Here is a 26,076-nt window from a genome sequence, read left to right as displayed (position 1 = left end):
CGTGGTTTCCCCTGTGCCTCTATCACTGATTTATCTATGTGGGATAGCCTGTCCTTTCAGCTGCAGAATATTTTAGGTGCAACAGGCATACATTGGAAATAGGATTTTGCTTTTAATCTTCAGTTTATAAGCTTTCTGGTAACATAGAGACAGGATATATTAAAAGGCCGCTCTTATCTTCAGGGCTCTTGCTTAATTGCCACTTCATATATTTTCCTAAACTCCCTCACAGTGTTTGTTTCATGCTTCTAACAGGAAATCAAATATTGATTTTCTGCATACTTATACAGAGTGAATTTATGCAGCAGATTTGCTTTGAGAGTAATATTTCATTAAGGCAGAAACTCTCATGATTTAGCAGTATTTAAAACACTCCCTTTAGATTTTTGTTGACTTTATATCTGAAAGTAAAGGAAGAACAACAATCAAAATCACTTTGGGTTCGCTTTTGTTTGTTTTTCTGCAGCAGTGTATGAAAGAACAATTTGAAAGAGCCATTTCAGCCACGTTTTAAAGAAGAGACCAGAGGACAGAGATCTTCATATTTTGGTCCTTATTTAATGGCAGTTAGAAATGAAAGACTGGGCATCAAAAACACATCAACTTTGCCATTATAGGTTATGATGCACATTACTTGAAATAATGGTCTGAAGAGGACCTTGTTACTGTTTAAATTCATGATGATGGTCAGTTTCCTCCGTAATTTCATATGCATGCGCGACAGTAATGATCCACTTGTTCTGTTTTCACGTTTTTGTTTACAGTATCTTTGCTCCCCTCAGCCTCACTTTCTGCTAGCCCCATACTTTTTCCTTGTGTATATTTTCCTTCTGTGCATTCTCTTTTTTTAAAAATAATATTTATTGATAATTTCAAAATTACAAGAAAAATAAAAAATAGACAACAACACTACAATACAAAAAAAAGAAAAAAGAAAAAGAAGACAATAAAAAAAGAGAGAAAAGCACAAAATGTGAAAACCAGTATGTCAATACAGCAATAAAAAAGTAAAAAAGAAGAAAAAAGAGAAAAAAAACACAAATCCCAAATTGCATATCATAATTTCCATTTGCTTGTTTCATTGACCTCCTCACACCTCCGTTTTTGTATTCTAGTTTAGTAATTATTTCAGCAAATTCTTTCCATCTTTCTCAATTTTTGTTATAAAATTTATCTTAACAATTTAACCTAATAATTAACTCAACAAATCCTTACCATCTTTCCCCATATTCTATTATTCAGATTACCTTAATTTGTTTAACCTTATCTTACCCCTAAGTGCCTTAAAACTTAAATCTTAAATTTCAAATATACATAACTCCTAATATCATTTCTGCTAGAGTCGTATAGTTTAATTCCCACATTTTCCCTAATATTCATTAGCTGATTCTAAAATAAAAAAGTTTCCATTATAAAGTCTCTTCCAATCATCATCCAGCGTCTCTTCTTCCTGGTCTCGGGTCATGTCAGTCCTTATTGTCCTTATTGTCCATTCCGTCTAGTCCATCAACCTGGAAGCCTTATGTCCGAGGCCGTTAAATCTCTTCCATGTCCCTTCTGCAATTCTTCTTCATCTTGTTTGTGCTTGCCCTTTTCCTTGTCTCTTGTTGGTCTCTGTCTTAGTTTCTTTCCTTTCTCATTGAGGAGTAGGTCTCTGGGGGATTCCAACCCAAAATTGTCTCCATCACCCTTCATCCAGCTCACCCATTCCCCACAGTCCCACTCCCCACAGTCCTCGATGTAATCCAAAATGAATTTAAAATCAAATTTCAGAATCTCTCCAAAGCTAGAAGTCTCCTCATCTCCAGACTCCCCTTGGCCCACTCCAGCTTCAATCTTCAATAACAGTGGCTTATGCTCCTATAGGGCCTCGGGTCTCTCTATTTGTACTATTTGAGGTGCAGCCACATCCTCCTCCATTGTCAACTGCACTTGCCCAGTCGGTACAGATTGATAGGTTGGTTCTTGGATGATTTCTGTATCAATGTTATTAACCACAACAGTCAAATCCATTTTCTCATTCATCAAGTCCATCTTTTCATGCATCTGTTCCAGCAAAGCATTTGTCTTGCATAGAGCAAGCAACCAGTCTTTCTCCCAGCTCATCTTTGTTCAAGGTCAGAAAAGTCTGTTCCCACAGTCTTAATCTCACAGATGTTGGGTCTCAAATATGCTGCAACAACAATTTAGCAAGCTCCCTCTAGAGGAGACAATCTACTTGTAGCCTTTTTTTTTTTTAAAGACAAAGGAAAGTTACTTTCATTTTTCAGATATTTTTTCAGATATTTCAGACGTTTTTCAGATATTTTGTTTCTTTAAGATGCAAAAGGCAACATTAGAATCAACTTGTTTCTCTTCATTAGCTATCTGTCAAAGTGTTACGTTCACCGTCAATGAACCTCAGCAACAGTTTCTGTCTCTGACACCCCGTTCCCAGGTTAGAGACGATGGAAACTTATCCTTCTTCACTCCCCTCCTGCTAGGGTTAAACAGAGTCCCCCCCCCTTTTTCCTGCTTCCAAGGGGGGTTTCAGTGGTTCTAAATGAAGGAAATTTAGTCCTTTTTTGATAGCTTCCGGGCTTTAGCTTTCAAAATTTTTGCTTTAGTCTATATACAAAGAAACAGAAGGCGGACTTCCTGTTTACACCTTCCCGCTTCGATACCAAATTAAAACAATTTCTTGATCCAACTTTCCGTTTCTACTCACGGGTACTTGTTTTAAGTCCAATTGTCCACAGGAAAAAGTCAGCGCTCTCTGGCAATGGCTGTGCGGCTTCACTCTGTGAAAGTAGCAGTCAGTTCATAGCACCGCGCTTCTCACCCCACTTCGCTCCGGAGCCCCTGGATGGGATTCCCCGCGAGTAGGGGGGCGCTTCTGGTGCCCTGCCGAACCCCACGTTCCCAGCCTTCCTCCGCCTGGGATTTCTAGCGGGTCCCCACCTTCGCCGCGGCGGGAAGACCCAGTTTTCACGGAGCCCGTTCCTCCGGTTGGAGGAACTCCGCCATTCACCAATGGCGCTGACCCGGAAGTCCCCTTCTGTGCATTCTCATTTAGTTAAGCTGTGTCTGGTCACTGGTACCTGTGGCACACAGTCAAGTGCTAGTCATGTGCAGAAAGCTGAGTAGGAGGGACATCCTAGGCAGGGACTTGGCCAAGTTGTAGTACTGCCAATATAGTTGTCAACATAGGCCCTGGGGCCCTGGTTGTGCTAGCCCTTTCTGCCCCCTGGTGCTTTGTGGTTTTTAGCATCTTTGCTCAAAGTTTGGGAAAACTAAGCTACTTCTCTCATGAAGCAACACACTACGCACGTTTGTGGGTTTTGAGCATGCTGCCACATTCAGGTTGTGAGGAATCTCTCTCCCCATCCCAATTGCTTGGTTGCTTTTCTTATTAATGGAATCATTTGTGCCCAAACCTGTTGTCTGCACCCACCATGGTTGGGCAAATGGCAGGGTCCACTGGGGTTCATGCTAGTTGCTCATGTCCTGTGTTATATATTATTACATTTTGGGTGCCTGCCTTCTCTCTTCCTCCATCCCTGATGGAGTGGGGTCCAAAGGCAGTATGGGATAATGAAAATGGCACTTGTATTGTGAACAGTGTCTGGAATGTAAATAAAGCAGGGGAGGGGTGGGGGAGACTTTGTGCCTGATAGTGTGTAGAGGGCCCCTTGTCTAGGATCCCCTCAAACTCACATTAAGCCTTTCAGTTTTGCCCACTGCCATGATGCCTTGTATTTAAAAGAAAATACAGTGGTACCTCAGGTTACATACGCTTCAGGTTACATACACTTCAGGTTACAGATTCCGCTAACCCAGAAATAGTGCTTCAGGTTAAGAACTTTGCTTTAGGATGAGAACAGAAATCATGCTCCGGCAGCATGGCAGCAGCAGGAGGCCCCATTAGCTAAAGTGGTGCTTCAGGTTAAGAACAGTTTCAGGTTAAGTACGAATTAAGTACTTAACCTGAGGTACCACTGTAATAGCAATTAATAAAAACAGTTAAAATAGAACAGCAAGAGATTATATCTTTTTTTCATCCATTCATTCTTTTAAGTAGAGGCGGTTTTAGAAAAGAAAGGGAGATGTTACCTGAGATGGCATTTTTGGACATGTTCACCTCAGGTTACAGGCTACATTTGGGAAACGCGGAGTTGCTATAGACTGTTTCAAGAGCTTTCTTAAAGCAAGAGTTGCTTACATCAAATGGAGCAGAGGCCTCACTGAAGAAGAACAAGAGCATGTATATTAAACTATGATGACTGGATGTTTCTGGGCCGGAATCAAGTAAGTTCTTGCACTAGCAGAAGCCAGTGCAATGAGTCCCACCAGCACAACGGGACTTAATCTCCCCCCACCCCCCATGCCCATCCCAAATCCACTCAGGTGAGTTGGGACTTAAATTTAAATTACTGACATGAGTGCAGTAGTAAACATTTCTTTATTGACAGTGGATGTGCTTGGACTGTACTTATTGATCTCTACCAAGCTCTTTCTCTTGAAAACTGCAGCAAATCAAGTTCTCATATTGGGAACAAAGCCATAGTAGAGCTCAGCATAAGGAATTATTGCTTTTTGAGGTGTTTCTTGAAGTGGGATCCAAGATGTCAATTGTTTATTGAAAGAGCAAGCTATTCTCATGGCTGTATCTTGGTATTCACAGAAAAAAGATAATTGGCTATATCATTATGTTATGAGAAGTTGAATAAAATCACTTTTTAATTGTAGGAGCACCTGGGTTTTGTATTAGGAAAAAATTGCTCACGAAAGCTGTCCATTGAAAGTTCAGATTGGCTTTCTTTTTGGGGGGATGTTATTGGACAGGATTTAAAGAAAACTTTGAACAGTTATAGCAGACCTAAGTTATAAGCATGTTTATTCAGACTCGCTGAGCTCAATCAGCTTTACTCCCTGGTGCGTTCAGGAGCGTACTGTTGAAAGTGTTTTCACAGCGATTCCTTCTCTACAGGTAACCAAGGGAACTGTTACTCTGGGAAGTGTATGGAATGGGTCTGGTGAGATGTTTAAAAGAATTTTCAGCACCCTCACTAAATTACAATGCGCAAATTTGTTTGGGGAGACCATACCAGTTAAAATGGGTTCTGTAGTGTAGTGTTTGGTAGTGCAGATAGGCCCTTTGTTTTGGCATAGTGAATCTTGCTTTCTGAAGCCCAGGTGATCCTTTAGTCTTCCTTTTGTACCCAAACCCTGTGCTTACACTGAACTGGAGGCTTTATAAATGTTGCTTTCTTCCGAACTCTTCTGCCATATCGGCAGGAATACTTGGGCTGAAGTCATTGAGATTAGAATCTCCTAAATCCTGGTTAATCTATTTCAACTGGCTCATGGATTGGACTGCTAGTATATTTACCCCAGAGCATTGTGCATATCAGAGGCAGCTTTAACCTGGTGCCTCTTCATTATATAGTGTTTCAAGGGTCTGAACATAGCTAAAACCTGGTTGCTTTGCATTACTGCTTTTCACAACTTGGGGTGGAACATCTAACATTCTGCTCTAATTGGAAACCTGGCCGTAAGAAAGCCAGTATTAAGACTAATCTGTCACCTCCTGGCAGCTGTTCATTAATTTATATTTGTGTAGCTTTGGCCGGGTCAGTCTGCTTTGTGTACAGAAGCTAAGCTTTCTTATCTTTTTGTTATGGAATTCCTTTCAAACAGGCAGAGCTGTGTTTGCCCAGCACTTCGCATCTTTTTCTACCTACTTCTTCCAGTTGTCCCACCCCCACCACACTTAGTTCTTGTCGTGTACTTTAAAGCTTATTTTGTAAAGCCTATGAAATGAAAGATTCTGGTGCGTGTGAGAGCGCATGTATATATCCACACACATGTACGTATGCATATGCACACACATTCTTTGTCAAATCAATATGAAATGCTCAGTTCTTAAACAAAAAGCAAGCTATCTACCATTAGTTTTGGATGGGCTTCCCCCAATTTTGCAGTAACACAAAGGCTTGCTCCCTATGAATTATTAGGAAGAGATGCACCCCAGGGGTCTTTGTGAATGGAAAAATTAGTGAGCAGTCATGACAGAAACATTTTAAACAGCTGCTCAAGCATGGAAATTCGATTTGCGTACTTAACAAACTACATCCCCCACTATACATGTAAGTGTTGTGACCAGACAGCTGATTGAACTTGCTTCAGTTGATATTATTCTCCAGCAACCAAACACTTGTGTTGCATTGCAGTTCAAATATTATGCAGTTAAAAGACTCTTCATACTATGACATTTGACTGTCCACAGTGCATTTCAGGCATGCCACAGCTTGTGACTAGCCAAGCATTGGTCCTGCCAGAAGGTTGTCAACCTTCATGAGTTAGCTGGAACTGCAGATAAACAGCAAAATATGAGAGGGTTCTTGCACCCCAGGCCAAGTGATGATCTATGGCTGGCATGCTGTGCTTCTCTTCATGGGTTACAAGTTGAGCAAGTTTTGATATGTACACAGTTACATTAACTTCAGTTAAGATTGTTTTATGAGTGAACAAGACTTTGATCATTAGAACCAAAGCTCGGAATTTGTAAGTCACTTCTCCTAATGTTAATTTTGTATTCAGATAGCATCTCCGAAGTCTGTAAGCAGAAGGGCACAGCAAGTGTGAAATGTCAGTAACAGTGCAATTAGCTCAAGATCTCTTTTGTTTACTTTGGATACATAATTAGTGGGAAAGACAAGACTAGCTTGGGGGCCCTACTGGCCACCTAGATAAGCAAACAGATGGAACTGTACGTGTATATGCTGCCTTGGCAGTCCAATCTGATAACATTAGAAAAGCCATCACAGCTGTCAGAATAAAAATGTCTAAACAAAACTGCTGCACTCACTTAAAGGGTGTTCTAGTTTTTAACTATGTATGTGACTTGATATGTCTTTAGGATGCATGGTTAACTGCTCCTTGTATCTGTAAAGTTGATGGATGGGGTAGATTGCAGCGTAAACTCTGTTAGTAGTAGCATTTCCTATGTTGAGAGTCATGGTACATTGATACCATGTGCATAAAATCATAGAACTGTAGAGTGTAAAGGGATAACGAACCACTGCATTAGTAGCACCAAGGTGACTTCCCTGGGGTGCAAGCCTGAGTAGTGTGTATGGAGGTCCTGGGCTGCCCAGATGACAAGTTTCCCCCTCTCTGCCTCGCTGATGTTGTCCAAAGGAAAGCACAACAATATGTTTGGCACCAGCTTGGTTAATGCTGAAGGTTAATGCTGTAGGGCCTACTTCTCTCTTCAGAGAATGTTTGAAATTACTTAATTGTTTTAATGCTATGTTATCTATGCTTCCTAAAGGTAATGTCTGTTTGTACTTTCAGATTATAGGTTGCCAAATTGAGAGACAGCCAGCAGAGGCAACTGAGCGATACACTCGATGGATCAATAATCTAACCTGTGAGCAGCTTCTTACTCAGGTATTTTGCATTTATCCTTTTCACCTTAAGATGCCAGAAGGCTGATTCCCATCTGTTTCTTTTGTTTTATGTTGTTTACTCACTTAGCTTGAGTACCCAGGAAGTGGAAGTGTACTTACATAAATCTACCAGGTAGCAAGAGCTAGACAGTATAAGTATATTTCTATGTTCTTAAAATGATTATAACAGGGAGGAGAGAAGTTATAGAAAGCGGCTGTACTCCCCATATTTCTTGTTCCAAACTGTAGGTGGACAGAATCTATACCATGATCACTGCAGTTGGGCTGCACTTCATTACTTAGAAGTATCATCACTTTAGCTTCTTTCACAAAAATGGTATTTTTGATTCAGGCTTCTATGCCTAATTATGCAGAGCAGTTAATCTATTGACATAGAAACTAGGGTAGACATTATTATACGCTTTGTTAGATTTAGATTCTTTGGGAGAGCCAATGTGGTGTAGTGTTTGGCGTACTGGACTCTGACCTAAAGTGATCTGATGTTCAAGTCCCTGGCCAGCCATAAAGCTCAGTTGGTGACTCTGGGCCAGTTGTTCCTTTTTATGCTTGGCCTAGTCTACCTCGCAGGGTTGTGGTGAGGATATCCTTCATCTGTGCATGTTACACTGAGCTTGTTGGAGGAAGGATGGAATACAAACACGATTAAGAAGAATAATTTATTGTTGTCCTGCTATCTTATTTGCCTAAAAAATAGGTTATGAATGCAGTACAGAGTTGTGATGGGCCATGCTAATTACAAATGTGAAAGGAACAGGAAACACAGAGAAATACAGCAAAGATCACATGAATTTTAAATCTTCAGGTTGACGCTGCTGCCGATAACCAAATACCAGCACAACTGTTCTCTTTCTAAGTTACATTGTTGTATTTGAAATGTTTGTCACTTAAGTCAAACCAAGTGCTAGGCACAGAGAAACAGGACAATAACTTTCGAAAATGTAAGAAACAGTTGTTCTCATTTGTTTCTGCCGAAATAAAGTTTCTAGTTTCATTGGCTACTTTTTCAAAGAGAGGATTCCCCCAAAGAGCAAATAGTTACTCCTTTTTCAACATGTAATAATAGCCCTGTATTGTTCATGTTTAAGTTGGAACATTGATTTGACATTTGAGTACCCATACACATAGCTATATATGCTCATTCCAATGACATGATTAGAACAGCATTGTTAATAACAACTGGTGCCCTTTAATTATTTTATGATTCTTGTGGAGGGCAGTGGGCAGCCTTCCAAAGCACCGAAAAACCGAGGAAATGTGTTTGTGATCTGCCACTGCAGTATCTTCAGTGTGGTAGCACCAGGGTCATGGAACTCTTTACCTAATGAAAATAAGTTGTGAGTTGTAGGCACCAATTTAAGATTTTGTTGTTTGAGCAGGACTTATTTTGAAAACAACCTAGTATTTTTATAACTTTGCCACATAACCCATTCTGTACCCCTCCCTGCAAAAAAAAATAATTGAAATATAGTTTGCTTTGGTTTTATTGTTACGTTCTTTGGGCCTTAACTGGGATCGTGTACACCAAATGGATACAAATATTTAAAAGGAATGAAGATTCTTTCCCCTCTCTGCCTTCAGCTCTGAATTCCTTGAGTCTCAGGTCTCAGGAACTAGTTTAGGAACTTGAAGTGTGTGTGGGTGGGGGGAGAGTTGTTGGATGTGGTTGCCATACTGAGCTCTTTCCTACACCCCCCCCTTATTTTTTTCTACAAGTCTGTGGATCCAACCTTCCAAGTGTCTTAACGTAGCATCTCTGTGTGTATATATTTAAGTATGTGGGGAGACTTGTCACTGTGCTACAAATTTTCACCATGGCTTGTATTATGGCTTCCATATATAATAGCAGCATTCAGAGACATTGGATTATATCCATATTTATGCAAGGTCGGGTATTTGATGGGAAGCTACCATATTTTAGTGCATTTGAGGGTTGAATAATTCTGGCCTTTCCTGAGGTGGCTGAAATAATTTTTACTATTGGTTTCCCACTAATACCCTGCTAGGTACAAAAGCGTTCCTTGTTTTTTGTTAGGTTTGGTTTTTGCTGCTATTAATAGCCCATGTCATCAGATCAATGGTGTGTTCTGTATTTGCGCATGCTCAAATTTATGGGGTAACAGAAAGAGGGTGGGGAGAAGAAAAATATATATTTTGCCCGTCAAGAAATTCAGTAGTGTCTCGAGAGTGGCTTTATATAACTGACCCTTTTACTGGTCAGCAAATACTTATTTGGAATTCTTGAAATGCAGAAACCCAGGACAAATTATCTCTAAGTGAGATGCATCTTGTGTGATTTGAAACCAACATAATTACCTTAGCAACAGATTGTTTCCTACCTAATGCAACAATCACTGGATGAAAAAAAGTTTGGCAAACGCAAGTACATTTATGGAAGAAACCCATTCCATTTTCAGGGAAATATGTGTATTAGCAAAGTATGATGAGGGATCTAATGTCTGGGTCATGGCAGACCATCACAATGTGTCTTAAGAAGCACATATTTGGGGCTTAGATTTTGTGGTATTCTGGCAGGAAGACAGGTATTTTTAATTTTTTTAGGCTTAAGTTTCTCAGAAGAGGAATAAATCTATGCTAGGTTTCATATTGTAGGAACTCTTGTTTCATTTCCTCACCGCTCTAATGTTAGCAGCAATCATGCAAGTTTCAGGGTGATAAATATAATGCAGGGAAATGTTCATGTTGCACCTTCAAACTATCTGGTGACATCTCCGAAGTATGAAGCAAAATACATTGTACATGTATAAATTATACATGATTATACGGTATAATCAATAGTACATACTATAGAACGAGGCACTGATATTTAATGTCAGTTTCAGTGAAAGACTCACAAGAAAATGCCTTCTTGGAATGGAAGTACATACTCGAGTGGTCCTCAGATGAATTTTGTGTCAGATGAGCAATCGAGGCAGAAAAAAGATTTGGAAATAATGATCTGTGGAATATCCCACATCTCCATTTTATTGAATTGGAAAATGCTTATCTGTAGAGAAGTTTTTTCTTAATAGCCAACTTGATTAAACAACTAAAATGATATCAACATACTGCTTGAATTGAGGGTGAAAAGGAAAGCAACAAGTTCAAGGGCATTCACCAGGTTATATTTCTGTGGATCATTTCAGTCACTTTTAATGGAAATTGATTTGAGCTTATATAGAGTTAAGAGGAATGAGAATTGATGTGAAAGAAATCGAGTTTGCCTCTAGAATGGGAAGCTGACTCTGAATATTGATATAGTAGTTTCTAGTCAAGCGACTAGATGGATTGTTGAGGGAGGGAAGCTAAGCATATTGAAACATCATTAAATTTTGTTAGGCCAAAGACCGTGTGAGGTGAAAAGATATTTATTGATTGGAGTTTAGAAATTACTTATTGTAACAGTTAAGAGTGGATTTTTGATTAATTTTAAAATGCTGATATTTAATATTATTCTATATTATTTTAATGAATGTTGAATGTTATTTTATTTGCATATTGTATATTGTATTATGCATATTGTCTTGTTTGTATAATGTTAGCTGCTCTGGGCCCAGCTTTGGCTGGGGAGGGCAGGATACAAATAAAATTTAAGATGATGATGATGATTGTCCCAGGCCATTAAGGCAAATGGGTATGAGTGGAACAGGAATCCTTTATGAGCAGGGTGGCAAAGCTGCCAAGGGTCACAGAAGTTATGGTTGTTTTGAGAGCTTAGAAGTGGAGCCATTGTGGTCAAGCATTAGGGTTCAGGCACTCATTCAGGTGTGCTAAAATTATTTCACCATCATGAAAGTCTTGTAGAGATTTTTTTTAAAAAAAAACACAAAATCAACCTGTAATAGGAGCATAAAAACAACCAACTGTGTGCTTACCTGCTCTTAGAGAACTCTTTAGTAGAAGGAACCTGCCTCTTGGGTGTGCCAGTGAGTTTTTAACAACGAAGGGGCACTTCAGTGCAATAAGCATCAAGGCCCCCCCCCCCTTGATTTAGAAGAGTTGGAGAGCAGAGTTGATCACTAGTCATTTACTTTTAAAAAGGTATTAGTTTTGCTTTTTAATTGTGTGTTCACGGCCTAGGACCCTCGTACCTACGGGACTGCCTCTCCCGGTATTCCCCACGGAGAGCCTCAAGCTCCCTAAATAGCAACACCCTAGTGGTCCCGAGCCCTAAGGAAGTTAGATTAGCTTCAACCAGAGCCAGGGCCTTTTCAGCACTGGCTCCGGCTTGGTGGAACACTCTGTCTCATGAGACCAGGGCCCTGCAGGATCTGATTTCTTTCCGCAGGGCCTGTAAGACAGAGTTGTTCCGCCTGACCTTTGGCTTGGAGCCAATTTGATTCCCTCCCCCTCTTTCTTTTTTCTTTTTCCTTTCTCCTCCTGTGATGAGGCTGCATTTTAATATCTTAATGTTTCAATATTTTAATGTTGTATTTAAGTTGTATTCATTCAACTTGTTTTTATTATTGCTTGTTAGCCGCCCTGAGCCCGGCCTTGGCTGGGGCGGGCGGGGTATAAATAATAATAAAATTATTATTATTATTATTATTATTATTATTATTATTATTATTAAACAAAGAGTGTTCTTTTTAAAAGATATATTCTACTTTAAGAGTGTTTAACAACTGAGCCCAGTCCTATATGCAGTACAGTATAGTACAGCCCATGCCTATATACAGCACAGTTTGAGAAGTAGCATGATCACAAGTGAAGTGGAGGTAGGGCAAGAATGGGTTTTGCGGTTAGCAAAATGTTAGCCAGGCCCTCGCCCAAGAGGAAATGTGAGTGGTTGTAAGCCATCCGGTGCATGAAGAAGGAGGAAGTGGTGTGCAGCGGGCTGCTGGGTAACTGTTGGGTTTCTGCCCTTTCAATGAATGAGCTGGCTTCTCTGATGTGGGTGAATTTAACCTTTTGCATCAGATCTTGCAGAGAATCACTCAGTATGCACATTTTAAAATATCTTATCGTGAACTGGTTAAGTCCTCAGTGTGATATGAAATGCCACGTATGAGTTGTTGTTGCTAATTATTGAAACAGAAACTCTCAAAAACAGTGTAGGGTTTTGTTCTTCAAGGGGAATTTTCTTCTGTTTTCCATGATAAGCCCACATTTAAATTTATTCATTTATAGTGTGCACTTATAATCAGATGGAAAGTATGCTGGTAAAAAGCACTTTTGGGATCTCAAAAACACTTAAGTAGAAAATATTTTTTACTGCCAGTGGTAGCTCAGTGCACTTATAGAAATTTAATATGTTATTGGGAATAATTAAATTCCTACACGTTCTTAAATTTTCCAGTGCTGCATTAGGAAAAGATCTCTTAAAGAGCACTCTCAGTGAGGAGGGCTTCTTTGGTCCTCTGTTTCCTTGGAGGCAAAGATCTATTGAATTACTGTCTGGTGGGCCCAGGGAAGCAGAAAACCAAACCACATTGCACCATTCCCTTCTTACTGGCTTTTGCTATCTCCACACTGCATCTTATCTCAGCACCTAGTGACCATATGCATTTTTCTTCTCCTGCTTTGTTTTTCAACCATAGGAATGGGTGTGCATGTGTGCACGTGTGTGTGAGTTACCCCCCAACCTGGTAAACTAAATATTTGTGTTTTTTCCTGTTATGTTCGTATTTCACAGAACTCTCATTTTGGCCAGTGATAGGCAGAAGTAAGGTGTCATTGGCTGATATTTGTTGTAGTAGTTAATTTGTAATTATTTTTGGTAGAGAGAAGTAATGGAGCAATCCAGTCCTGAAATGATTAAATATAGTGGCTCATATTCTTGAAAAACCCTGAATTGTACTGTATGCCCTTTCCATACATTTAGTTTTGTCACCTTTAAGCTAATGTTTAAAGCTTCCTCAGCATGGCCAGGAAGGCATGGAATATTTTATTCTACATATTAAAATTACAAGGCAGGTTTTGTGCTGTCAGATAAATTTTTTACAATATGTGGCCATAAAAAGAAGACTTGCTTAAAGTGTTTTGGTCTTAGCTTTCATACTGTGCATGCCATCCTTTGTAGTGTTTAGTACTTGATGCTGAATTTTTCCAGATATTTCTTTGTCCTGTGACTTTTTTATTGAACAATATTTATTTACTGCTTAGTGGTTAAAAATAAAACATTAATATAAAATAAAACATAAATAAAATAAATAAAATAAAACATTAATTAAATAAAACATTGATTTTTCAATTAAAAAAAACAGCTAAAACATAGTATTTGTTCTGGCACAAATACAACAGAAGGTTGAGAGCTTTTTGTTGCCCTTTGTTAAACAGAACTTACATTTGTTCTCTTGCAAAACTGTGTGTCATTGTCTCACCACAGGACAGCCACAAAGTCACCACAAATGCGACTAACAGTACAGAAAGCAAAGGCTATGCTAAGATTATTAGAAGGAGCTATGTGATCTTTCTTGTGTTGGGGAGGGGGTGACATTGGAGACTTAAATTTAGTGTTCTTCTTTCAATCATGAGATTGTTATTCCAGCAACTTAAAGGGCTAATTTTGACATAATATTTTTCACCCACAGGTGAAGTTACCATGTATATTCCCATAAATGGATATATATATGAAGATCTGATGCAAACAAAATATTTGCTGATTTCTTTATTGTTGTTAGGAAATCAAGAGCATACAATGGGTTTGCATGCTTTCTTCCCTTTTCAGAATTGGTCATAGTGCATATGTGTGTGTGTGTGTGTGTGTGTGTGTGTATATATATATATATATATATATATGGACCAACACTTATTTAGCTGACTAAGGGACAACATGAAAGGCCTTTGTACCTATCCTGTGTGTGAAAATCTAAAAACTGCTTCCAGTATAGGGCCTTGTACACCTTAAAGAGCTATTTATTATTGCTTAAGCTTTCATGGAATAATAAATGAGTTTTTAAGGTGTCACAAGACTCTGTGTGACTTTTGTTGCAAGTGACTAAAACGATTACCCTTCTAGAAATCATTATGTGTGCTAAGTTATGGTTTCCTTATACAGTATATTGATTTTTTTGGTGGAAAGACGTGCAGAGTGGTGAACAGTATATTTATGCAATAAAATAGATCATGATTATAAACAAATCATCAGAATAATATAAGAAAGCCAAATCATAAAATAACTGATAGTGGCATACAGTGGTACCTCGGGTTACATACGCTTCAGGTTACAGACTCCACTAACCCAGAAATAGTGCTTCAGGTTAAGAACTTTGCTTCAGGATGAGAACAGAAATTGCGCAGCAGCGACGCGGCGGCAGCAGGAGGCCCCATTAGCTAAAGTGGTGCTTCAGGTTAAGAACAGTTTCAGGTTAAGAACGGACCTCTGGAACGAATTAAGTACTTAACCTGAGGTACCACTGTACTTCACAGTGAGTGAGCGGCCAAAGTGCTATAGTATTCAACCTACTCAAGGCAGTCTTATTCAACCCAATCACCAACTTTTATTCCTATAATCTCTATCCCTCTCCTACTACATCAGGGTGAACAAGCAGATTCTCCTGCCCAATATGTCCCTCTTAACAGGACCCTATCTAGCCCCTCACTCCAAACTAAAGGAGTCTCCATAAAAATACTTCCAATCCTGGAAGTTCCTGTCTTCACAGGATAGGCTGGGTGTTCCTGAGCCTGCCAACTCTTAGTTTTTCTTCAGGCACTGCAGGCCAGATGAAGCCTGAGGATGCTTGAGGGAAAACACCACCCCCTGGCAGCTGATCCATGCCTTGTAATTTAGAGTATCTGTTCCTCAGCTTTCCTGGCATTTGCATCTGTGTGCAAATTCTGTTTACTAGAGATTCTTGCAGGGATGGCAAATTGGAATTCCCCTTCTCCCATTCTTGTTATCCAGTGCCTTAGGCTTTGAGCTAAAGGCTCACATTAACTAGGCAGCTCCCCCCCCCCCAAAAAAAATCCAGTAGCAATGAGGAGGCTGGTATGACTCCTGCCTTCCTTTTCAGTCCTGTGGGGTTCAGTTGGGGAGACAGTAGAGTGCTGGGAAAAGTTCCCCTTTTGAAGTGAAATATGACTGTGTTGGACTTGCTTTGGAATTGTCTGCTTACATGTAAATTGGATAGCATTGTGATTACTATTTTCAGTCAATTGGAACTCCACTGATATCTTAACTAGGTCTTAAGTACTACTTAAGTCCAGGATTGCCTCCTCTCTGGTCTGCTGCAGCACCAACCTTTGGAGAGCACAATCATTTGGAGAGCACAATCATTTAGGCTTTCTCAACATTTTAGCTCTTGGTTGAGACTTGACCATGTGTCTACCTAGTCGCTATGAGTGTAATGAAGTCACCCATTAACAAATTACTTTTGGGGCCGTGTATTGTCACCCACAGAAAACTGGTTTGTGGAAGAGTGTTCAAAATGACCACTTCTCCTCCTTTATATGTAGGTTTAATAATTATACCTGGATCTTACGCCAAATTGTTGATGCAGTGATAGGGAACCTGTGACCCTCCAGATATTATTGGACTCAAACGCCCCAGCAAAACTGGCCACTGGTTAGGGATGATGGAAGTGGAAGTCTAACAACATCTAGAGGGCCACAGGTCTCCTATCTGTGGTTTAGTGCTTTCAAATCTACCTACTCCAATATGGCTTACATTTATTTTTTCAGATCGTTCTAACTACTTCAATAGTAAATTCTCAAACACACTTAAATGATGACACACAGATCCTGGGGGATTAACGTGGACCTAGGACAGAACGAAGTATTAGATGTATGCATGTTACTGTCAAGCTTTGTCACCTGAGCACAGCTGCTTTTTCTACTCTGTCTTCCAGTTTGATAGAATTTAAAAAGACTGGCCTAGGAACAAACAGGTCCCTAACAGAAGTGTACCTTGAATTACATATACAGTGGATTGGAGTGGGTGAGAGCTTTTCATTGTGAAATTATTCATAGATCTGCCCAGCAGATGTTGGCAATTGCAAAAGGGAACAGAGGCCATTCTGTGGTCAGCCAGCATGCTTCATTTCACGTGGGCAGATCAAGGCTCAAGGCAGCAACTATTTCCTTTTAGCACGCTGGGTGACAGTGTGAGCAGCCTGTGTGGGCAAGAGCCCCAGTTAACTCATACAAAGTCACTTTTGTAACGCATCTGTTTTTTGTTAATAGGTAAGAAGGGACTTCAGTTAAAGTTTCCCTGTCCCCTGTTTTAATAAAAATGCTGACTTGTGAGCATAAACCTCTGCATTTGGAAGTTGATTTTTCTACTTTCTCACCTAAGAGCATTATTTCCATACATTAGTATACTAGCTGGCTCCATGAAGTTCATGGACAGAAGTCAAATTTAAAAGCAGCTCAGTCCTATGCCATTGTACTCAGAAGCAAATCCCTCTTGAGTTCTGTGGGATGCAGAGGTAGTGTGTGTAGAACTGGCCTGCAAAAGTGTCTTTAAACTTTAAACCTTCAGGTTGACTCAGGCCCACAAAATCACATCTGTTGGTCTGCCATCATCCCAAATATTGAATACCTTCTTCCACTTACCTTACCTGTGAACGCTAGGTTGGTAGCCTTTGGGTATTTGAAAAAAAGGAGGTTGGGGAGGAAGCCTATGGAGGGACTTCTTTGAATGTAGGTGGGGGAGTGATTGAGAGAGATGCATTTGGGCAGAGAGGAGGGAGGTGTGGGGCTGTGTGTGAGAAAGTGGGGAGTAGAGGGGGCGAGAGAGAGGAAGGAGGAGATACGCAATTGGGAAGAGAGAGAAATGCATCTGTAACTGTGTATACATGATGTGCATCAGGGTGTGGGAGTGGGTGTGTGTGGATGAGTTAAGTGGTGCGGCCACCCTGTATATTTTTTCTGGTACTTGGGAATGCTCCCTATTACTGGACAGAATGTCTGTGCGTTTGTGTACCCGTATAGTCAACAACGTGTGATCTCCATAGTTATGACCAACAGGACATAGGTGACTTCCCACAGCAAGCATGAAGTTGTGCAGTGGTGGTGAGAAGGGTGGGAAGCAGCAAGGACTTTACTCTCTGATTTCCGTGTCCCCTGCCCCCCAAGCAGCCAGCCATTTTGTAACTAGCACCCACAATACATTCACAAAATTCAAAATGTGTCTCTGGTCTAAGAGTGTAGACACCCCCATGCTTTTAGTCCTTTGGTCCTTTGCATGCTTGATCTCTGCTGGATTTTGGCCATTCTGTGTGGAAAATTAGGGTGACACCTAGGGTAAGAACCTTATAGCATATTGTTTTCTATATCCACATAGGGTTTTTTGTTTTGTTTTGTTTATAGGGTGCATTCATACATGAGGTGGAGCACAGTTCAGGAGCGATTGTACCCATACTATGCCTTAGTCAACTCTTGAGCTGAACCTTCGAGGTAGAAACAAGTCTGAACCAAATGATTCCTGGATGTAATCCAATCAGTGGTCAGAGTGGTAGCACTTTGCTGTCTTCTTATTTGAATTGCCTAGCAGCTTCATTCATTATTTCAGCCGTTAATGAATTCTGATAACATTGCATATCTCCTGTCTCTTTTGCTTCTACTGGAAATGTTTAGTGAAAGATAGAAGTGCAAAGAGGTCGAAATGTTTCAACTCTTCCAAGGGAGTAAATACATACTAACTATAATTGTATAGTTAAAGCATTCGTTTGAGTTAAATATGTGCTTTTTGCAACATTTTTGCATCTTTAGCTGCAATAACAATTGAGCTTTTGTTTCTGTGAAGATCACATGATTTCAGCAGTGATGACAAACTGCCGGTGTTGTAACATTTATGCTCACTTGTTGGGTGCAAGAGCTCAGTGTGTAATTCCATTTGTAAATACACAGAAGCATGTGCCAGGAAGCAAACACCCAGCAGCTCAGATGAAATATTTCAGTATATTTAAATCTATGCATATAAAGGTGCTCCTAAAGATCATCCATCAAACATATGCAAGCCTTGAATATGTGATTATGTGAGACTTGTTTTCTCAGGCTGTGTGGTTTTTGTATTCAGCAAGGCTGATTGCACTGTCTTGGACTTTCTAGACTCTGCATTATAGCATTTATCTTTCAAGAACAGCACCCCTCCCGATCTTTCTTCTTTCTTTCGGCTTGTTTTCAGGGATCATATAAACTTGCTTCAAAACATCATGTTTATGGCAAATGCTTTTTTAAAAAACAGAGGGGACAGACATAACAGTTGCAATAAAATAGATGATGGCACATGCATTATCTAAAACAATATTCCATTTGGGTTTTTGTCATTTGTGGTTTTGAGTATGGAACATGGATGTTAGAAGCATATTGTAGTTTGGTCAATTAAAGCCCTCCTACTCATGTAGTACTTGAAAAGTTAACATCTGTGTTTATGAAATGATGATATCGTGAGATTAAATATCTTGGCTAAGTATATGAATTAAATTTAATGACCAGTGTGGGAAGTAGATACGGCCTTTGCTTGGTCTTCTATTGATTGTGACACATTGGGGTCAATTTACATGGTGAATTGGTGAAGTCCTCTGACTTTTTATGTAGCCTCATGAATCATTTTTTTATCAAGGAAACTTAAATATTTCATGAAACATTACGGTTGCGAAATGAACATTGAGCAATGACAGAATTAAGGTTACCAGGTTATTGTGGGGGCATTAAAAGGAACCCCCCTCTATTGAGCTTCTAGACAATCCAAAGTACAGTGATACCTCGGGTTACATACGCTTCAGGTTACATATGCTTCAGGTTACAGATTCCACTAACCCAGAAATAGTGCTTCAGGTTAAGAACTTTGCTTCAGGATGAGAACAGAAATCGTGCTCCGGCGGCGCAGCAGCAGCTGGATGCCCCATTAGCTAAAGTGGTGCTTCAGGTTAAGAACAGTTTCAGGTTAAGAACGGACCTCCGGAACGAATTTAGTACTTAACCCAAGGTACCACTGTACACATTTGTTAAGGGCATATGAAGTGCTCTGTAGCACATGGTCAGAGGTGCAGCTAGTCCGACATTCAGTTCTCACAGTGGCCAATCAGATGCTTCTGGAAAACACATGAGCAGGACATGAGCACAATAGTACTCTCCCCACTCATGCTCTTCAGCAACTGACAGCCCAAGGCCTTCCACCTCTGATACTGGAGGTAGTAGAGCGATCATAAATGATAGCCACGGATAGACAGATTCAAGGAAGATAAGGCTAACTGCCTTTTAAAGCCCTCATAGTTGGTGTTCACTGCTCCATATTGTGGGAGCAAATTCTGTAGTTTCACAATGTGCTGTGTGGCAAAGTACTTCCTTTTGCTGTCTTGAGTCTTTGAATATTCAACTTCGTTGGGTGACCTCAGGCTCTAGCATTAAGTGCAAAAGACAAAAGCATTTACCCATGCTGTTCATCATTTTGTACACCGTTACAATGAATCTTCCCTTACTCAAGTTTTCTAAACTGGAAAGCCACAAATGTTGTAGGGGAATTGCTCTCGTAGGGGGTGTTGCTGTCTCCCCTTGATCATGTTGGTTGTCCTTGTCCAGCTCTGCAGTATACTGTTTCATGTGATGTGACCAGTAGTCCATGTGTGGTTTCACCCAGTGCTATTTTTTTAGAAAAATAATGTCAATGGTGCCCACCTGAGAGGTCCTGGAACTGAGTTCCAGTGAGTTCCAGCTGAAAAAAAGCCCTGGTCTCACCATAAATTTGTATGATAACATTGTGATATTGGTTTGCCCCAATGAGCAACTGAGCTGCCACATTTTGCACTAGCTGCAGCTTCTAACTGAACTTCAAGGGCAACCTCACATCAAGCCCACGGTAAGTAAGCATTGAAGGTTGCCAGTGCATGGACAACAGTGATTAAATAGCAAAATGTTTTGCATTTCCTACTCCTGTAATTAACTTCAATATGTCATAGACTCATTATCTGAAAACAATCACTCTTACCTATACAAGAACCTAGAGCAGTGCTGACCATGGTCTTATCTATGCTCATCAAAGCTTTTAGAAAGTGAGGATTGCCTTTAAGCTTTTCCATTCCTCTTAAAAATGTGCAATGGACACTCCTAGTGGCTAGAAATCCTGACTGCTGGCAGGGCTGCTGCCTTGCACATTAAAAACACAGCTGCAAGTGTTGTTGGGAGGGAGGGAGCATTCTTTTCTGAGGACTTTATATGTGGTGGTTGTATTTTTATTTTAACATATTTTATATGAATTAAAGTGCAGATTTTAAATATGCAGGCCTTTTTTATTATTATTAAAGAAAATAGAAATGAAAACGGGACGGCATGGACTTGGGGGAGAATACATGTTGAAAGTCAGATGGATGAAAGTAGACTCATCCTTCAACCCTAGTACAGTGGTACCTCTGGGTGCAAACGGGATCCGTTCCGGAACTCCGTTCGCATCCTGAGTAGAGCGCAACCCGCGTCTGCGCATGCGCGGGTCACGATTCGTTGCTTCCACGCATGTGCGTGATGTTATTTTGAGCATCTGCGCATGTGTGAGCGGCAAAACCTGGAAGTAACATACTCTGTTACTTCCGGGTCGCCACGGAGCGCAACTCGAAACTACTTAACCTGAAGCTACTTCAACCCGAGGTATGACTGTATATGGCTTCTGTCATCATTTCATGGGCAAAAATGAACAGTTCACAAGGAAATTATAGTTTATAATGGATTATTGTGGAGGGGGAAAATGCAAGGGAATGTAGAATAGACAAAGATAGGCAAATACAAATGTGGGTAAATGCAGTTATGTATACTTAAAATTTGGTTACATCTGAGAATGAGTTAAAGAGATAAGCCAAAGACTCTGCAGAAAGGCAAATAACATGCTATGCACATGTTCAAGGAATATATTCTGCTCCCGGGGACGGGGCAACAATGGGCTTCCTTGCGTTATAGAGCGAAAGGCTTCTTGGTGGTGGGTGTTAAGAGTTGGAAGAGCAGAGTTCATAGGCAAAGATGCAATATGATAAAGTGTTGAAATATAGGGTGTATAATTAGAGGGTAACCTAAGAGTCAAGAGAGTGCTTTTTGAGAAGCGGGGCATGGTGTCATGCTTGAACACAAGAGGGAAGAAGCATAAAAAGCTGGATAGGTTGAGATGCAGATAACTAGGGGCATGGTAACCCGAGTTGGAAGCAAACGGGCTCATGGGGGGTACATTAGAGGTTCAAGAAAACAGCTGAGAAGCAGTTTCTCCTAATAGTATGCATTTTGTATCTTATTTTCACCAATGTATTCATTTTTATGCACACATTCCCCTAATATATGCATTTTTGTAAACATACTTGGGTTGGAACACTGCATAGCAAACTTCAGAGAAGTGTGAATTTTGAAAGATGGCTGTGTTTCAGTTCTCCTATTATTTTGGAAAGCATGAATTTCATCAATTTAGCTTTAAATGCAAACTGAATTGAATTTCTCATCCATCCCTACTCCAAAGTCCCTCAGCTGTAGTCAAAGAGATAAATGTGGAATTATGCACTCCCTTCTTCCAGTATCTCTCTCCCCACTAACCAACCTGAACATTCCCCTTGCTGTAGTTTACTGGCCTTCTCTGTGGTGATTTTTTGGAGTTTTCCCTAGGATTTGAAATAGAAAGCTAGTTAGAGTTTATTAAGGTTGATGTCAGTGCCAGTATATGCCTGACATGTGGTTAAAGCTAGCTGAAGAAACAAGTGGTGGATTTTATACTTGTAAGGAGGGAACATTACATGTGTGCTGGTACTTCCCTTTGTATACTACATATTGTTCTTCTGCCTTGTTTTCTGGGATTTCCCACTTCAGGCAATACCATATAGATGCTTCCTTCCTGGTTTTTCAAGGTTCTTAGTGTTGTGTGTCTTCCAAATGTGAATAATTTATCTAGTTTTGTCATTCATGGTTCCCCCCGCCCCCGCTGATCTCTCCCTCCTTTTCCACTTTAGTTTGCAAAAAAATTCACTTAGCTGGCTGCATTTTCTAACACCACCTCCTCGGTTTGCTTATCTGCTGATATTACTATTAGTAGCTTCAGCAAATTTTTTTGTTAAGGTGCATAAGAAGGTGAACGGCATGTTTGTGGTGTAATCTAACTGCAACCCCCATTTAGGTTTACTTACTGGAACCTAAACGGGACTCTCTTGTTTTCTAAGTGTCCTATCTTACTTCCTGTCTTGCCCATCACATTGCAAGGCTTTTTCATTGAAATCTCATTTATTAAGCTTCCAAAAGGCACAGAAACTTGTAAGGGACTCCCTAAGAGCATGTTGGATTTGAATAGAAGAATTCACTATGTCCATCAGACAGCAGAGAGACTGCCTGACGCCAGAATGAGATAATAAATTGTGAGAGGGTCCCTACTGAAGATTTTGCAGGGGTGAATAATTTTCATGCCATGTTTAAATGATGGAGGTCGTAGATACACGTTTGGGGTTGCTTAGTGTACAGCTAAATATTTGTCCAAGCCTGTTCAATACTTTTGTTTACTTTTGTGTATTTTTATGTTCTTACTATGAATGAACGTAGTTCATTCATATCTACTCACTGAGATACAACTTCAGTGGCCCGAATGAGAAAATGAAGGACTAAAGTGGAGAATAAGTTCTGGCTGGTGGACCAGGTTCTGAGCTGCTCTTGTGTCACAATCACCTGATATCACCATGAGATCACACGTTTTAACTTCAGAGGAAAGAATCAGGAGGACACAGTTCGTTTGAGTTCATGCTGTGCTTCCAAATAAAAGCAATCATTTCCCTGGAAGCCTTTGAATTTAGCCTTTGCATCCCTGACTTTAATTCAAGTCAAGGGTGCAACAGAAGACTGCAAGTCCTCCTTATGTTAGGGATCTGCTCCACTTGGGGTCTTGTGTTGGGAGCTCCTGTATGGAGGCATTTGGTGCCAAATTAAAAAAGTGCTTCCAATTGTTCCTTTCTAGCCATAGCTTTACATGCCCCACAAATCATGTCAGGTGTAGGGCATGACTGGGGTCAAACTGCTCCATGGGCCAAATTAGCACACTGGTGGATCTAATTTGGGCTGATTGCTGTAGGTTCCCCGTACTATACCTGTGTCAGATTCTGACTCTGGCTTGTCAAATCTTGTCATGACAAATAACAATACAAAAGTTGTATTGTTCTCTGCCATTGCAGAGAATGATGATTGAACTTCCCTTTGTAGCCAAAACACATATTGCTAGCTTGTTGTTGTTGTTTAGTCGTTTAGTCGTGTCCGACTCTTCGTGACCCCATGGACCAGAGCACGCCAGGCACTTCTGTCCTCCACTGCCTCCCGCAGTTTGATCAAACTCATGCTGGTAGCTTCAAGAACACCATCCAACCATCTCATTCTCCGTCGTCCCCTTCTCCTTGTGCCCTCCATCTTTCCCAACATCAGGGTCTTTCCCAGGGAGTCTTCTCTTCTCATGAGGTGGCCAAAGTATTGGAGCCTCAGCTTCAGGATCTGTCCTTCCAGTGAGCACTCAGGGCTGATTTCCTTCAGAATGGAGAGGTTTGATCTTCTTGCAGTCCATGGGACTCTCAAGAGTCTCCTCCAGCACCATAATTCAAAAGCATCAATTCTTCGGCGATCAGCCTTCTTTATGGTCCAGCTCTCACTTCCATACATCACTACTGGGAAAACCATGGCTTTTACTATACGGACCTTTGTTGGCAAGGTGATGTGTCTGCTTTTTAAGATGTTGTCTAGGTTTGCCATCGCCTTTCTCCCAAGGAGCAGGCGTCTTTTAATTTCGTGACTGCTGTCACCATCTGCAGTGATCATGGAGCCCAAGAAAGTAAAATCTCTCACTGCCTCCATTTCTTCCCCTTCTATTTGCCAGGAGGTGATGGGCCCAGTGGCCATGATCTTTGTTTTTTTGATGTTGAGCTTCAGACTATATTTTGCGCTCTCCTCTTTCACCCTCTTTAAAAGGTTCTTTAATTCCTCTTCACTTTCTGCCATCAAGGTTGTGTCATCTGCATATCTGAGGTTGTTGATATTTCTTCCGGCAATCTTAATTCCGGCTTGGGATTCATCCAGCCCAGCCTTTCGCATGATGAATTCTGCATATAAGTTAAATAAGCAGGGAGACAATATACAGCCTTGCCATACTCCTTTCCCAATTTTGAACCAATCAGTTGTTCCATATCCAGTTCTAACTGTAGCTTCTTGTCCCACATAGAGATTTCTCAGGAGACAGATGAGGTGATCAGGCACTCCCATTTCTTTAAGAATTTGCCAAAGTTTGCTGTGGTCGACACAGTCAAAGGCTTTTGCATAGTCAATGAAGCAGAAGTAGATGTCTTTCTGGAACTCTCTAGCTTTCTCCATAATCCAGCGCATGTTTGCAATTTGGTCTCTGGTTCCTCTGCCTCTTCTAAATCCAGCTTGCACTTCTGGGAGTTCTCGGTCCACATACTGCTTGAGCCTTCCTTGTAGAATTTTAAGCATAACCTTGCTAGCATGTGAAATGAGTGAAATTGTGCGGTAGTTGGAGCATTCTTTGGCACTGCCTTTCTTTGGGATTGGGATGTAGACTGATCTTCTCCAATCCTCTGGCCACTGCTGAGTTTTCCAAACTTGCTGGCATATTGAGTGTAGCACCTTAACAGCATCATCTTTTAAAATTTTAAACAGTTCAGCTGGAATACCATCACTTCCACTGGCCTTGTTATTTGCAGTGCTTTCTAAGGCCCATTTGACTTCACTCTCCAGGATGTCTGGCTCAAGGTCAGCAACCACACTACCTGGGGTGTACGAGACATCCATATCTTTCTGGTATAATTCTTCTGTGTATTCTTGCCACCTCTTCTTGATGTCTTCTGCTTCAGTTAGGTCTTTACCACTTTTGTCCTTTATTATGGTAATCTTTGTACGAAATGTTCCTTTCATATTTCCGATTTTCTTGAACAGATCTCTGGTTCTTCCCATTCTGTTGTTTTCCTCTATTTCTTTGCATTGCTTGTTTAAGAAGGCCTTCTTGTCTCTTCTTGCTATTCTTTGGAAATCTGCATTCAATTTCCTGTATCTTTCATTATCTCCCTCGCATTTTGCTTGCCTTCTCTCCCCCGCTATTTGTAAGGCCTCGTTGGACAGCCACTTTGCTTTCTTGCATTTCTTGCTAGCTTAGCTTTATGCTATCATTTGAAATGTGACCTCAGTCTGAGGAAGCTACAGTGGCCCACCTGCTAGGAAGCTACTGAAGTGGATCTGCCCCACCCATCAAGCTACGTTTTGCTCCTCTCCTTCCACTTCTGTGACAAGGAATCCTCTCTGCCTACTCTCACTTTTTGCGAAGTGAAGTTAAACCAGTTTAGCCCTGGTGATTCATTCGTGCTGGGGCTTCTACCTACAATGTTTTCCAGTGCAGTGGTATGTTAATTTTTTTCCAATCTGGTGTAGAATGATTATGTTGTAAAGAATATAGCTAACTTTAAGGGATGAGACTAATATATTACCAAAGGAATAGTTCTGTTTATAATTTACTCTTCAGAAGAGAATTGTGTGCTCATCTAACTTCCTTGAAGAGGTATTTATGAAGCAGTTTCTTGTCATGTTGGTTACTTGGCATACTGGAAAATTGAGGATAAGCTTCAAAACTGGTTATATTATAAATTAGGAGGCAGAGAATTGAAGTCCAGAGTGTGATAATAATAAACCTGGTTTGCTTAGGATACTACTTTGTGAATTTTTTTTTTACATGTCCTTTTTGCAT

At 40.5% G+C, this 26,076-nt stretch overlaps 1 protein-coding gene across 2 annotated transcripts in view; it reads left to right on the top strand.

Annotated features, from left to right (window-relative positions):
• The window catches only part of B3GNTL1 (UDP-GlcNAc:betaGal beta-1,3-N-acetylglucosaminyltransferase like 1), a 166,154-nt gene that overhangs the window by 31,981 nt on the left and 108,097 nt on the right, over window positions 1-26,076 (top strand). For both annotated transcript variants that reach the window (XM_080993952.1, XM_080993953.1), the window contains one exon: window positions 7,339-7,434. In XM_080993952.1, the coding sequence (XP_080850078.1) occupies window positions 7,339-7,434 (96 nt within the window). The remainder of the gene's footprint in view (window positions 1-7,338; window positions 7,435-26,076) is intronic.

The sequence above is a fragment of the Podarcis pityusensis genome (genome assembly GCF_964106645.2).
Source record: "Podarcis pityusensis genome assembly, chromosome: 2".
NCBI classification, from domain to species: domain Eukaryota; kingdom Metazoa; phylum Chordata; class Lepidosauria; order Squamata; family Lacertidae; genus Podarcis; species Podarcis pityusensis.
Note: the sequence above shows the minus strand (reverse complement) of the source record. Positions and strands in the feature narration are given on the sequence as shown.